This window comes from Nicotiana tomentosiformis, chromosome 5 (genome assembly GCF_000390325.3).
Source record: "Nicotiana tomentosiformis chromosome 5, ASM39032v3, whole genome shotgun sequence".
Lineage (NCBI taxonomy): Eukaryota > Viridiplantae > Streptophyta > Magnoliopsida > Solanales > Solanaceae > Nicotiana > Nicotiana tomentosiformis.
Genome location: NC_090816.1, coordinates 13,524,628 through 13,540,082, shown reverse-complemented (window position 1 = coordinate 13,540,082; position 15,455 = coordinate 13,524,628). Strand labels below are relative to the sequence as shown.

At 38.5% G+C, this 15,455-nt stretch overlaps 1 protein-coding gene across 1 annotated transcript; it reads left to right on the top strand.

Moving 5' to 3' along the window:
• The first annotated feature begins 11,453 nt into the window (after positions 1–11,453).
• LOC104106375 (QWRF motif-containing protein 7) lies at positions 11,454–15,390 on the top strand. The gene is made up of 5 exons (XM_009614911.3): positions 11,454–12,142; positions 12,894–13,130; positions 13,762–13,851; positions 13,947–14,054; positions 15,179–15,390. Exons 1-5 carry the CDS (start codon positions 11,495–11,497, stop codon positions 15,236–15,238), a joined length of 1,143 nt encoding a protein of 380 aa, XP_009613206.1. The 5' UTR covers positions 11,454–11,494; the 3' UTR covers positions 15,239–15,390.
• Positions 15,391–15,455: the final 65 nt, after the last annotated feature.

Below are 15,455 nucleotides of genomic sequence, written 5' to 3'. Positions count from 1 at the left end.
TCACTTGAGTTCTTCCAAAGATTGCTGGAATTCCGGAGTCCAAGAAAAAATGTTCTTCTTTTTCAATAGTGAGAAGAACCGATGGATCTTATCCGATGATCTCGAGATGAACCGGACCAACACGACTATCCATCCTGTCAGTCTTTGAATCGCCTTGACGTTATCGACTAGGGTGATGTCTATGGCCTTTATTTTGTTGGGGTTGATCTCTATCCCTCGATTAGATACCATGAACCCGAGAATTTTGCCCCAACTGACCTAAAATGCACACTTCTCTAGGTTTAGCTTCATGTTGTACTTCCTTAATATCTTGAAGGTTTCCTGCAAATGCTTCAAATGGTCCTTTGCTCACAGGGACTTGACCAACATATCGTCAATATAAACTTCCACTGATTTTCCTATTTATTCTTCGAACATCCGGTTTACTAGGCGTTGGTAAGTGGCACTGGCGTTCTTTAATCCGAACATCATTACGTTATAGCAGTAGGTGCCGAACTTTGTTATGAAAGAAGTCTTTTCTTGGTCGTCCGGGTCTATCCGAATTTGGTTGTACCCAGAGTAGGCATCGAGAAAATTGAGTATCTCGTACAACCATCGCGTCGATCATTCGATCGATGTTAGGCAAAGGGAAATAATCCTTTGGGCATGCTTTATTTAGATCTTTATAATCTACACATATCCTCAGTATATTTTTCTTTTTAGGTACTACCACTACGTTAGCTAACCAATTTGGGTATTTAACTTCCCAAATGGAACCTATTTTTAGAAGTTTGGATACCTCATCCTTGATGAACGCGTGTTTGATCTCGGACCATGGCCTTCTCTTCTGCTTGACCGGATGGAACTTTGGATCCAAACTCAGCTTGTGAGTGGTTACCTCCGGTGGGATCCATGTCATGTCTAGATGGGACCAAGCAAAACATTCAGCGTTAGCTTTAAGAAAATCAATAAGATTTTTCCTAAGCTCGGGGGTTAACCTCGTGCCCAGGTATACTTTTCGATCCGGTAAGTGCTCGATTAATATAACTTGCTCCAACTCCTCGACCATTGATTTGGTGGCGTCGGTGTCATCGGGAGCTATGAATGATCTTGGGACACTGTAATTGTCCTCATCGTCTGCTTCTTCTTCTTCCTGTTTCTCCTGTTCGTCTGAGGTCGGTATCATTGATTGTTATTTAGTCTCTTTTTTTGGTCGGTTCCTTACTTCTCGATGTTGAGACCGCAGGCACCAGGATCACTTCATCAACAATAAATATTTCCCTTACGACTAGCTGTTCTCCGTAGACCATTTTGACTCCCCCCGTCGTGGGAAATTTCAGCGCATGGTATAAGGTCGAAGGTACCACCCTCATGTTGTGAACCCATGGCCTTCCGAATAAAGTGTTGTACCTCATATTCCCTTTGATCACGTAGAACTTTATTTTTTGGGTTGTCCCGACAGTGTTTACTGGCAAAGTAATCTCTCATTTCATGGTTTCACATGCCATATTGAACCCATTCAATACCCGGACCATCAGTACAATTTGATCCTGTAACCCCAGTTGCTCTACGACCCTTGATCTAATGATGTTGGCCAAGCTACCTGGATCAATCAACACATGTTTAACCCGAGATTTATTGATAAGTACAGATATTACCAGTGCATCATTGTGAGGGTGTATGATGCCATTGACATCTTCGTCGCTGAACGAGATAGCTCCCTCCGGAACGTAATCCCGGGTGCATTTTTTCCTCGTAATAGACACTTTAGTGCGTTTCATCATTGGCCCTTAGGGGACTTCGACTCCCCTAATGATCATGTTGATCAAATTCTAAGGCTTCTCTTGTTCTACCTATTTGTTGGGCGTCTCTATTTCTGAAGTGGTTTTTGGCTCGCTCGCTTAGGAACTCTCTAAGGTACCCGTTGTTGAACAATCGAGCGACATCTTCTCTTAATTGTTGGCAATCTTCGGTCCTATGACCGTGAGTGCCGTGATACTTACACATCAAATTAGGATCTCTCTGGGCAGGGTCAGACTATAATGGTCGGGGCCACTTGGTCTCTTTGATGCAACCTATGGCCGACACGATGCTTGCAGTGTCCTCGTTGAAATTGTATTCCGACAATCTTGGTGCTTCCCTACTCCCGAGTGACCTGTCAAAACCGCTCTTGCTCATCAGGCCCCGGTCGCTCGACCCTCGATCACTTCTCTTCTCGTTCCTAGTTAGGTGATGCCCGCATTCGTTTCCCCTCTGATTCGCATTGTATGGATGATATCGATATCGGACCGGCCTTGGCTCCTGATTGATGACTCTCTTAGATCTATCATTGGTTATGATAGGTTAAACAGATCCAGAAGGATCCCTGAGTTGATCGTCTTCGACCTTGATCTTCGATTGGTACCTGTTGTGGATGTCGGCCCAGGTCACTGCTGGGTACTCTACCAAATTTTGTTTTAGCTGTTGAGAGGCCACAAAACTTTAGGTGTTGAGCCCCTAAGTGAATGCCTGAAAGGCACAATCATCCGCAACCGGTGGCAGATCCATCTGTTCCATCTGGAATCTTGACACGAACTCCCTAAGCATCTCGTTATCTCTTTGTTTGACATTGAGAAGGTCTGGATTTCTGGTCTCGACCTTGATGTCCCGACATGGGCCTTTACGAAGGCATCTGCAAGCATAACAAATGAGTCAATAGAATTTTGAGGCAAATTGGGATACCATATCATTGCCCCATTGGATAGAGTTTTCCCAAACGTTTTCAGCAACACCGACTCGATTTAGTCATCTTCCAAGTTGTTCCCTTTGATTGCGCATGTATAGGAGGTCCCATTATACTTGGGAATGTCAGGAATTCGAAACCTCTTCGGGATCAACTTCGGCGTCGCGCTCGGGGGAAGGGCTTTTGGATAAATATTTTGGAATCCGATCCCTTCAATATCGGAAGTGCCCCATAATCTTATCGACCCTGGAGTTGTTTGTTTCCGCCTTCTTGTCGCTGGCTTCAATCTTTTTCTCTCCTGACTCCACCCGTTTTGTTAATGCTTCGAGCATCTTCATTACCTCTGAAGCTTCTCCAAGCTCGGCTTCACCTAGTCTTATGACAGCTTGTTCGTTTCTCAGAGTATTTTCCTAGGATTATTCGGGCTCGACCCTTTAGGACGTGGATTTGGTTCTGTAGTTGTGCTATTGACGCTTGTTGAGCCTGCAACATTTCGAAAATCAATCTTAGGATCACCCCGTCACCTTCATCATTGGGCGCTTCTCAAGCCGTTGGCCTGGGTCCCCAGTGAACACTATTTTCAGGGTCAGTTGGTAAATTGACGTTGATGGCCACCTGTGAGTTAGAATCAACCAGGTCAGCAGCTGGGACACCATTGGGATCGGCAGGAAGCACATCATTACTGGGCACCACATTGTTATTTTTGTCGTAATGGCCTGACTCCACGTCAACGTTCAAGTTAGCAGACTGAGAGTTTGAAATTCTTAGGCGGACCTGGAATTTAATATTTCAAAGAACACGTGTAATATAGGGTATGTTATAGAGATTCGTACTAAATCATCACTATTATCCTTCGATCCACGGTGGGCGCCAAATTATTTACCCCAAAAATGAGTAACAATTAAATTTGTACGCGGTTTAAGGGATACATGGTGTAATTCAATACGAATAATTAAGAATTAGTAGATACATGAATTAAAGACAAAATAAACGATCAAACCAATTGCAATGTAATGACCAAGTCTGATCTTAGATTGAATAGTGGAACTCGTCCTCGATTGGACCTTCGGTACGAGCTCGGTCGTGAGTGAAGAAGAGAACAAACAAGTAATGCCTTGAACAGTAGCTAGAAGACAAAAGTAAACTTTTATTGCTTTGAATTACGTGTTACAATATGTCATTTCCCTTTATATAGTAGGAGAATTTCAGTCCTAGTACAAGTATAAAAAGGGTAAAATCATCTTTCCCCGGTAATTGTTGATCTATAATTGATACTGAATGGGATTTGCGCCGTAATATCCGGTTGAGGGAGAATATTAAGGCCCCCTATCCGTCATGCATAACCGCTCACCGCGTCTCCCGAGGTCCATAAGCCATGCTTGGTCTGGGGTACATCGTTTTACAGTATCCGATCTCAAATATATCGTTCATTTTCTTGGGTCTCGATATGAGGGGTTCATGACCCCGATTATGATCATGTCGATCAGTGTTTCCCCTTCATTCTCTTACTGGGGAATCGAGGGAAAAGTTACCCCCGATTTTACCTGTATCATGTCCCCTTGATAAGTGGGGAGTTTAACTTTTTATTAGCGCCTTTTAGCTTTTATTTTAGTCTAAAAGCGTTTAATTGTGTTCCCGAAATTGATAAAATGTGCAAAATTTACAGAATTGTTGGACGTCGGACTGCGGAGATGAAATCCAACTAAAAAAGGAGTAATCAAAATACAAGGAAACAAAAGGCACAATATCTTGCAAAGTGCAGACTGCAGAATTCCATCTGCGTCCGCAAACAATGAAACAAATCCCAACAAGGTTTCCTAGCAAATTGCGGACCGCGCAAGAATTGTGCGACGGCAAATGAAGAATTGGAGATGAACTTCAGAGGGTGTGCAAATTTCCAAAGTCTAGTCCCTAAAAAATGCGGACCGCACAAGAATGGTACGGCCGCGGAAGGAATGCCTTGCGGCCACAAAAGTGAAGATGCGGACCGTAGAAGACTAGGTTGTGGCCGCAGTGATAAATCTGTAGACCGCATAAACAATGCCTCGTGGCCGCAGTGGAGAATTGTGCGGCCGCAGAATCCCAGCTCCTGCAAAGATGAAGACTTCTGCGGACCGCACATGGAATTGTGCAGCCGCAGAACTTCCCGAACGACATTTTTGTTCGAAATTTCCAGCCTTGTATAAATAAACGAGTTTCACAAAATTCGGTCAATATTTTACATCCGCAAGTCATGTAGCCATTTTTCTTTGCTTCTTTTAGTAGTTTTCTATATTTTTGGATATTGTAACATAGGTTTTATCATTTTGACTTTCCAATATGAGTTTAATTAGTATTTCTTCTTCTATTTCTTCAATTTCAAGCATGAGTAGCTAGATTTTTACTAGGGTTGTGACCCAAACCTATTGTGTAAACCTTATGGGTATCTAATTAATATATGTTTATGATTGAGTATTATTTAGCCTTGTTCATGCTTAATTTATTGAATTAATGGTTGCAAATATTAGTTCATGCCTAATTGACTTAGTCTCTACTTAAGAAAGAGAGACTTAGTCTAGGAAAACTCGTCTAACAAGAAATTGGGTCATTCGAGAGATTGATCAACCCAATTAAAGGGTTCAACCTAGAGATAGTAATAACCCGACTTGAGCTCTTATCAACCATTTTGTGTGATACCCATTTGGACTTGAGAAGGCCAAATTGGGCAAAACTACTCCTTGACCTAGAGGTACTGAGTGGGTAATTGAGAGTTGATAGCTATAATACACCCCGATCAACAAAAAAATCATTAAGGTTTATATCCCATTAGGCGAATACATAGGCGATGGTCATAACCCTAGGCTATTTACAAACTTGAAAAATAACAAAAATAGTTATCTTAGTTGTATTTCTTAACTTCCACAATTATCTGAGTTTTAACTATCTTAATTTATGCTTCCACAGTTCCGGACATCCCAGATGATGGCCGAGGTGGAGATACTACAGTTGCCGACCTTGAGCGGTCAAAGAAGAAAGAGGTGTGGGAGGATAGGTTCGTATGTTTGGTTGCCTTCTCTAGCTTCCGTGGGTGGTAGCCGGTGAAAGATCTAGAAAAGTACAACCTTGCAGTCTTGAGGCAGTTCCGAGAGCGCACGGGTTGGATGTGGTTCACCCAGAGCGTGGTGGATGCAAAGAAATACCTTGTCCGGGAATTCTACGACAATGTGGAGCATACTAAGAAAGGGACAAAGGTAACTAAAGTTAGGAACCTCAAGGTGTGTTTTGACCAGCACACATTGAACACCTACTTGGGGTTTGATTATGTCGAGCCCACAGAGTATTTGGAGAAGTTGGCACTTAGGGATGCATCTCGTCCGTGGCTAGTTAAAATTCTAGCAGCTACTAGGGAACCACCCTCATAAATCACGACAGGGGTGGCTACTCACAGAAACACTTTGAGTTTTAAGGCAAAGGGGTGGCGGACCTTTGTATGCAGCCGACTAGACCCATGTCAGAATGAGACAAATCTTCCGATCCTGCATGCAGTTTTAGTTGCCTCCATCATGGACGGGTACCCGATCAATGTGGGTGTCGTGATGTCGGTCAACATCTCTGTGGTCGCCAGGCAAGCTGACACATCCTATCCGTATCCCAACACCATTACTGTGTATCTTACGTATGCGAGGGTGGAGCCGAGAGATTTTGATACGAAGGTGCGGGCGAAGAAGCCCTTCTCATGGTACTCGCTGATGGATGAACAAAACCCTAAGAAAAAGGGCCAGCCGTCTACCACCACAAGCCAGTCTGATGAGCCATCGATGCTAGTTGCAGAGGTAATTGACATTCCATCCACTTCAGCTGAGCCTTCAGCTAGTGCAACATCTATGCCTCCACCTCCAGCCTCAGTGCCTTCGACAACTCTTATTACAGGTTCTACCTCGGCTTTGAGGCCGGTGCCAATGCCTACTACCTCACTCTCTGCGTTGCGATTCACCCAGATATTGGCGAGCCTCAACAACTAGATGCAGACAGCTACTGCAAAGTTATCTGACATATCTAGTACTGTTGCAACATAGTCCTCCATTACGGCACCTTAGATGCCCCCAACAGTGGAAGAAACATTGAAGAAGCTCCCAGAGAACCAGAACATGATTATGGCCAATTAGTGCAGCATGGGTCAGTGATAAAAGAACTGGGCAAGGAAGTGAAAAAGATGAGAAAGTCCCAGGCATCCAAGAAATCAGTGGACAAGCTCCGGAGATAGGTTACCAAGCTTGCGGCAGCCAGAGATATTTCATTTGATATGCTGATTGACCCACACCATCCATGCCAGATTCCACATCACCTGCATCACCAGTTGGCCAGTCTGAGGAGCCAGACTCTACTGTTGACACTGTTGAGGCAGTGCATCAGATGTTCACCAACCCAGTCACTCCCAGAGTTGAGGACGATGAGATCCAGTTGGAGAAGACTGGGGGTGGTGATGCTGCTGTGGACACAGAGATGGCCAAGGAGCCATAGGGAGTTTTCTTTACTCTTACCCTTCCTTTAATTTTATTTTGTTAAGCATTGAGGACAATGCTTATTTTTATTCGGGGGTGGGGGATGGGGGATGGGGGTGGAGTTCATTTGATATGACTTGATGATTCTGAGACAATTGGTTTGTAATAACCGACATTATTCTCTTCTTTTTCCTTATTCTGTATATATTCTCTCTTCTCTTCTCTCATTATGTATATATCTTCTCTCATTGTGTATATTCGTATTGCTTTCAATAGTTTTTGTTTGTAGCCTCTTCATGTTTGGTTCTCTTATTAGTTAGTGTTTAATTTAGTAGCATCTTTTCTATGTAGTAACTTCCTTTTGAATTAGTAGCTTCTTTTTCGATTTAGTAGCTCTCTTTTATGTTTTAGTGGATAATAAGGCTTTGGTTTTCTTAATGCCATAGTTCTTTCCAAAGGTAGTTTTTGTGTGAACCGGATGACTCTTCCCAATGATGGATGGCGTGACAACCTTCTTAAGGGACTGAGTCTATTTTATTTTTTGGTGTTTAGGCAATAATAATAGTAGTAATGAATAAAAAGACCTAATTAAGTCATGATCGAAGAGCCAAACATGCTTCACTTGGTACCAACATAGTTAACTACGTGCTTATGGTTAGAAACAAGGTTTTTGAAAGAAATAGCTCTAGTTAGTGACTTTGTGACTCTTGCATTGACTTAGCCAATCATCGAGTGGTTCAGTCGAACCATAATGATTTTCAATCTTGAATATGGTCGTTGTGGGCCCTAGACTCTATCCTCTTTAGCAATTCAGTTGCGTAAGGGGTGAGGTATTTTTTTGGTAGTCTAAGTACCCGTGCGAATGGTCTAGAACTTGCCCCGAATGTGTTTTAAGGAAAATTTTTAAGTTTTGCTTGGCTTGAGAAGTGATTGTAGGCTTTCCTTGACCCGCTTAAAATTTTCCATTACCTACCAATACTGTTATCCCTACGAGCCTCGAGCCTTTCTCATTTGATAACCATGTTACAAGCCTTTACCCATTTTGTCGTGACCCTCTCGTGGCACCCGAGCTTTCCTTAACACTCTTGTGAAACAATTGGCTAAAAATATAAGTTTGGGGGAGAGACGAGGAACTTAAAAGAGGTATCAAGGCACAAAAAGGAGAAAAGAAATGATGAGAAGGAAAGGCAAGAAAAGGAAAGAAGAAAAAGAAAAATACAAAAAGAAAGCGAATAAGTGGAAAAATTGAAGGAATTCAAAGAAAAGTAATGATACAAAGCATGGAGAAATCAAGGAGGGAGAAAATAAATGTCATGATCAAGAAAGAGTGATGTTAAGTCTCTCTAGTTCCCCAAGGAAAAGAAAGTGCTTCAAGGAATTGGCAAAGCTTGAGCCGAGAATAAAAAAATAGAGTGCTTAAGGAAGGGTGATCCCACTCAATCATAGTGTATCCAACCTTAGTCCAAAAACCTTCATTACATCTCGAAAAAGCCCTATGTGATTTCAAGTCGAGTGAGCTTACATTAGTGACGATCTACATGAGAGACAAGCCTATGATACTTGAAGCCGTACTTGCGACATTCTCTTGAGAGAGATGAGTGAAACTTTCACAAATCTTTGGATTGAGTGCTAAAATTCTTAAGTGAGCTAGGCAAATGAAGAGTAAAGGAGGAGGAGTTTGGGATTCACAATGACCTACACGAAATAGCGAGTTTTCTTGATGAATAAAGTCAAATTTTGATGCTCAAGTGTCACATTAGAACTACATATGCATAAAAGTTTAACTGGTCGCCTTGTTGATAATGCATAAGTAGTGTGGGTAATTGTTGGTCCCAATTGATGTGTGATTGGGTCACTTTTGATTGGTTGTAGTGACCCTTAACTTGTGAAGGTGGGGACTATTATATTTACTTCAGGACAAGCAAAAAATTAAGTTTGGGAAAGTTGATAAGTGAGGATTTTGACTACTTATTATCACCTTTTAGCTCTTGTTTTGGTCTAAAAGCATTTAATTGTGTTCCCAAAACTGATAAAATATGCAAAATTTGCAGGAATGTTCGAAGTCGGACTCCCGAGATAAAATCCGACTCAAAAAAGAGTAATCAAAACACAAGGCAACAAAAGGCACAATAGCTTGCAAAGTGCGGACCGCAAAATTCTATCTGCGACCGCAAACAATGAAGCAAATCCCAACAGGGTTTTCTAGCAAACTGCGGACCGCACAGGAGTTGTGCGGCCGCAAATGAAGAACTGGAAATGAAATTCAGAGGGTGTGCAAATTTTCAAAGTCCACTCCCTAAAAAATGCGGACCGCACAAGAATTGTGAGGCCACAGAAGGAGTGTCTTGCTGCTGCAAAAGTAAAGATGCGGACCGCAGAAGACCAGGTTGAGGCCGTAGTGATAAATCTGCGGACCGCAGAAATAATGCCTCGCGGCCGCAGTGGAGAATTGTGCGGCCGTAGAATCTCAGCTCCTGCAAAGATGAAGACTTCTGAGGACCGCACATAGAATTGTGCGGCCGCAGAACCTCCCGAAGGGCATTTTTGTTCGAAATTTCGAGCCTTGTATAAATAGACGAGTTTCACAAAATTAGGTTAATTTTTGACATCGGCAAGTCCTGTAGCCGTTTTTCTTTGCTTCTTTTAGTAGTTTTCTATATTTTGGGATATTTTAACTTATATTTTATCATTTTGACTTTCCAATATGAGTTTAATTACTATTTCTTCTTCTATTTCTTCAATTTCAAGCATGAGTAGCTAGATGTTTACTAGGGTTGTGACCCAAACCTATTGTATAAATCTTATGGGTATCTAATTAATGTCTGTTTATGATTGGGTGTTTATTATTTAGCCTTGTTCATGCTTAATTTGTTGAATTAATGGTTGCAAACATTAGTTCATGCCTAATTGACTTAGTCTCTACTTGAGAAAAAGAGACTTAGTCTAGGAAAACTCGTCTAACAAGAAATTGGGTCATTCGAGAGATTGATCAACCCAATTAAAGGGTTCAACCTAGAGATAGTAATAATCCGACTTGAGCTCTTATCAACCATTTTGTGTGATACCCATTTAGACTTGAGAAAGCCAAATTGGGCAAAACTACTCCTTGACCAAGAAGTACTGAGTGGGTAATTGAGAGTTGATAGCTATAATACACCCCGATCAACAAAACAAGTATTAAGGTTTATATCCCATTAGGCGAACACCTAGGTGATGGTCATAACCCTAGGCTTTTTACAAACTTGAAAAACAACAATACTATTATCTTAGTTTTATTTCTTAACTTTGCAATCTTAGTTTTAAAAATAGAAATAGAAACAAAACCAATTTGTGGAAGTGTAAATTAAGATAGGTCAAACTCACGTACTAGAATATATACCCCTAATTCCCATATAAACTCCATGTGGATTCGATCCCGACTCGTTGTTGGGTTACTATTATTGCAATTGACCGTTTCATATCCTTGTTTTAAGGTGTGATTTGGACGAGATCAACCCTCCAAATGCATTCATATGTAGATGCGAAACCATGCCAAGTGAAATGTTAGAAGAGAACGAGGTAAACCTACAATCACATGTGGAGAAAAAATTTCGAAAGGCCTACCCTCTATAATAGTTTAGCGAAAGATAATACACAATAAAAAAATAATTTTTATAGGCGATACTAATTAGTTCTGAATATGTTTTAGGCGTGTTAGTTCATTTACCTTAGGTCCTATTTCTTCTTAGAAATCTTTTAGTCCAATTACATATTTTATGTCAGTCGAAAAAAACAGACCTCTAATACTACTTTTTATGTTTTGTTTTTATTTTGGAGGTATCATTGAACCTGTACTAATGGAATCAGAAAAATGGCCAATGAGACTTTATATAACCGATTTTAATTTATTTAACTCCTATTTATTTGAGATTGAAGCGTACTAAATATTATTGTTATTGCTAATTAGAGTAATAATTTAAGTAGTCAAATTATGGGATTTAACATATATTGGTTAATAGGACGTGTCTAACATTTCCTATAATCAAATGATTACATATTAACGTTGACCTCCAAAAAGTCCTCCTCATTTGACATATATACATGATAAAATAAATACACGTAGTCGACCAATTTTCGTGTTAGCCTCGAACTACAATTTGGAAATAAGAAGGAAAAAAACATATTAACGTGCTATCAACTACTAGCCCTCGAGCTATAGTTCTCTAAACCTACATTTCTTTCTCTTATAAAACTAGTTGTTGAATTTTATACACTAATCTTTCTCCCAAAAATACAAACCTGTAAAACAAAGACCTTACATCAAATCATCAAAATGGAGAAGGAGAAAAATCGCAGTACTCGCAAGCAAAATTATCAACCAGCCATTAATATTCAGCGATCACCGGCTAACTCTCCACGATTACTAAGAAGCAAAAGCGGAATGTCACTTCCCGAAATCCACACCTACTCATCAACAGACCCAGTGCCAAGTCTTGTCAATCGGTCAAAATCAACGACGAAAATGAGAACTTATAGAGGTGAAGAAAATGTTAGCCCATTGATGAGAAGCCCAAACTATACACAAATCAAGACGACTAGAAAGTCGTCTCAAGAAAATGGAGATCATAATTATAGTTTTGGTAAATTCTTACAACGCAATAATCAGAGTAAGATTACTAATTCTTCTTCTGCATGGGCATTGTCACCAGGACGTCCATTGCCTAATTCGACTGCATCTCAATTGCCTAATACGGTCCCTAAGTCGCCTAGCACTAGAAAATTGAAAGCGGAGTCTAAGGAGAGTAGTGGTAGTCGAAGTGGTGTTGTTGGGGTTTTGAAGTATTTTAAGCAGAGAAAAGTGTCACCTGTATTAGAAGAAGATTTTCATCAATATAGGATTATGAATAATAGGTTGGTACAATGGAGGTTTGCCAATGCTCGTGCTGAGGCTTCTATGGCTACAATCAAGAGGGTTGCACAGGTAAATTCTGAATTCTTCAATGCCTAGATACTTTAATTTACAACAATAATAATATACTCAGTGTAACCCCACAAGTGGAGTACGCAGACCTTATCCTTACTTTGTGAGATAGAAAGAATGTTTCCGTTAATTTTCAGGTTACATGGATGGATGTCCAACTTTTAGTGTCTTGCACCAAAATTATAAAATTAACTTTTGTATCGCAAAAATAACTCAATTATGCATTTGTATATCTAAAAAATATAAGGAAGGAGATAAAATGCTAAATCTGATCCCAGAAAATACAAGTAAGACGCCATATGTAGAAAATTGACATATCATAAGTAGTTAGTATATATCAACAACTCATCTTACATAATATTCAGGTGACACCACTTAAAAAACAAGTCAGTCATTTTTTCAATCCAACCTAATATTACTGCTGTCTTTCACCACGTGGCACACATCGATCATGGGTTTATTTTGTCAAAAAAGTAAGTTTTTATTTTTTAAGTGGTACCGCATGGATATTATGTAAAATGAGTAGCTCAAATGTGTACCTACTTGTGTTTCCACGATTGGATTTAACATTTTTATATAATTTATTTTCTGTCATATATAGGCACAATTGAATTATTTTTTGTTATGAAAAAATATTTGTGACTTTAGTGCAATAAACTATAATAAATAAAGATCGAATGACCATACATGAAATTAAATTACATTATTTCCACTGAAGTGCATATTCTTGTTTTTCTTGGTTGTGTAACAGAAGAAGCTGTTCAATGTATGGTTAAGAATCTCAATTATGAGAAACTTCACCGCGGAGAAGAGAATTCAAGTGCAAAAATTGAAGCACGAAATTAAAATAAACCAAATAATGAATTCTCAAGGTCGTTTACTTAGAGAATGGCAAAGATTAGAGGTCAAAAATTCTGAAGCAGTTGGAAGGGTGGCCAGGAAATTGTCAGCAGTTTCTCTTTGTCTTCCATTAGTCGATGGAGCTGAGGTATGCTTATTACTTTATTTTTATTAAATTAAAAAACTTTTACTTCAATTTTACATGTTTATTGAAGTAAATTAAGTTTATTAGTCGAGATCATGTTGGGCATAGAGCAATTATAAAAAGAAGTTGCTTTGGATAGAGTTAAAAACGTATTTTTGGTGGCACATCGTATTTTGTTTCCAATAAAATCTTAGAAAATTAAAAATTTGTGGGACAGAGAACAATTTTAGTAGTACTAACGTAACCTTGTGGCAGTTTTGTTGACCTACTTTGAAATACTTTTAATATATGTTAAGTAGAGTTGAAAAATTTATTATAGTAGTACTTGATTTTGTTGGAGTGAAAATATATAAAGGTTACTTCTTGCCAATTATAAAGTTTGTAACAAGAAATTAAGGTATCCGTGACAAATAGAGCTCTTTAAGATAATGAAAATACAAGGGAGAGAAGGCGTGTGTTGCATATATAGATTATCTACTATAATCACACGTATAGATTATCTACTATGATAATAAATTTGTAATATTATTATTTTTTGTCATATTAAAGTAATTTTATATATATATATATATATATATATATATATATATATATACAAATAATCGTAAGATCAAATTTTCTATTATTTGGACAGGCAAAAGTGACGTCGGTTTATGATGCTGTGATCTCAGCTGAGGAAGTCATGGACGGTATCGAGGATTTTATTATGAATATGCAATGGCAGGTAATTAATTAAAATTGTTCATTTCAAAAATTTATAGATATATTAATTAGAATAATGAAGAAGATTAGTAACAGTTTTTGTGATTGGTTTTCCAGGTTGAGCAGTCATGTTTTTTGCTCACACAGCTTATAGTCATTTTAAAGCAGGAGAAAGAGTTTTCGGAGGAACTAGAGAATCATATAAATACAATTTCTTCTTTAGAGGTCAGATCTACCTTTTAATTTCCTTTTTGTTCTTTGATGACTATTAGATGCACTCTTGTTTACTTGAATTCTTTCTCCTTATCGTTCTTTATTTTCTGCTAATTTATCTGTTAGTGTATGTTGTTTTTTCTTATTGACCTGTTAATGTCTACTATAATGGCCAAGTTTTTCTTGGAATCAATTTTTCATGTTATTTATTACTATAATATATATTTTTTATAACAACACTTCACTATAGCAGCCAAAAAATATCGAATTGAAACGAATAATGCTCTCAAATAAATTAACCTCGAAGTTTAATTTATTTAATTTTCGAAAAAACGAGTTGATTCATAAGAATACAACACGCAAAACAGAAAACCTAATTTGACAAATACCCCATGAATCCGAGCTTGTTTGTGACAATTTTTTATTTTTAGCAACTGTTGAATTTTTCATGTTATGCTATAATATATATTCTCTATAATAAACAATTTACTATAGAAACCAAAAAATATCAAAATAAACGAGGCTATTATAGAGAGGTTTGACTGTACGATCTCTTTTGCCATACCTCATAAACAACAGCTAGTTCCAAGCTCCATTTGCTAGCCTCACGAATTTGCCAACTTCCTTTTCATCTAATTAACTATAGCTAGAACATAGCTCAAATATATTGGAATTAAGAGTCGCTAGTAGTGATTTTGTGTGGCGATGCAATATCGCCACTTCAACGACTAAACTTTTCCAAGCGATCATCGAGTCTTGAGCATTTGCTCCTCTCCTTCTTCAAGGAGTTTTATCTTTGTAACCGATTAGTCTATTATGCTTTATGCATGCCATAGACTTTATTCATTATGAACTTTATTTTATTTGGAGCATTAACAGCTGAATATGACATTTAACTTTGGGTAAGCAAATACACCTAACAATATTTTGCAAATGAATTATCAATTGAACTTCAAGTTCAACGTAAACTTTTTCAAGCGATCATTCGCCACTAAAAGTCTAATTTTTTGTAAATATATGTTTTTGCTAACTTCATTTAGTTATGTATTGTTTAAGGCGAATATATAGTTCAACCAATTAAAAATCATTCTTTTTAATTGGCCACAGCAAAACCAATGATATCATTCTATGTGCAGGTAGAAGAGGAAACCTTGAGAGTACATTGTATCCAATTGGCTAAGGAGTGGAGCAGATGAGAAGGAGCTTGATCTTGAATATATCTTTTTTTCCTTTGCCGAAACACACAGTTTTGAGATATTCTAAGAGTACTTAATATCATTTTATTTTGTTCCATTTTTGTAATCCTTGATATCAATATCTATTTTGTTACTAGTCAAGTTAAAATTAATGGTCTATTCAAGATAGAATAGTAGAATCAGAACACATGACTTTCCACTAGATAAATTTTAAAAG

What these genes read in the sequence shown, in the direction of transcription:
- LOC104106375 (XM_009614911.3), top strand. Translation starts at nt 11,495, where the DNA reads ATGGAGAAGGAGAAAAATCGCAGTACTCGCAAGCAAAATTATCAACCA. An exon ending in CAATCAAGAGGGTTGCACAG is followed by an intron (nt 12,143 to 12,893) that starts GTAAATTCTGAA and finishes GTTGTGTAACAG; the next exon opens with AAGAAGCTGTTCAATGTATG. An exon ending in CATTAGTCGATGGAGCTGAG is followed by an intron (nt 13,131 to 13,761) that starts GTATGCTTATTA and finishes TTATTTGGACAG; the next exon opens with GCAAAAGTGACGTCGGTTTA.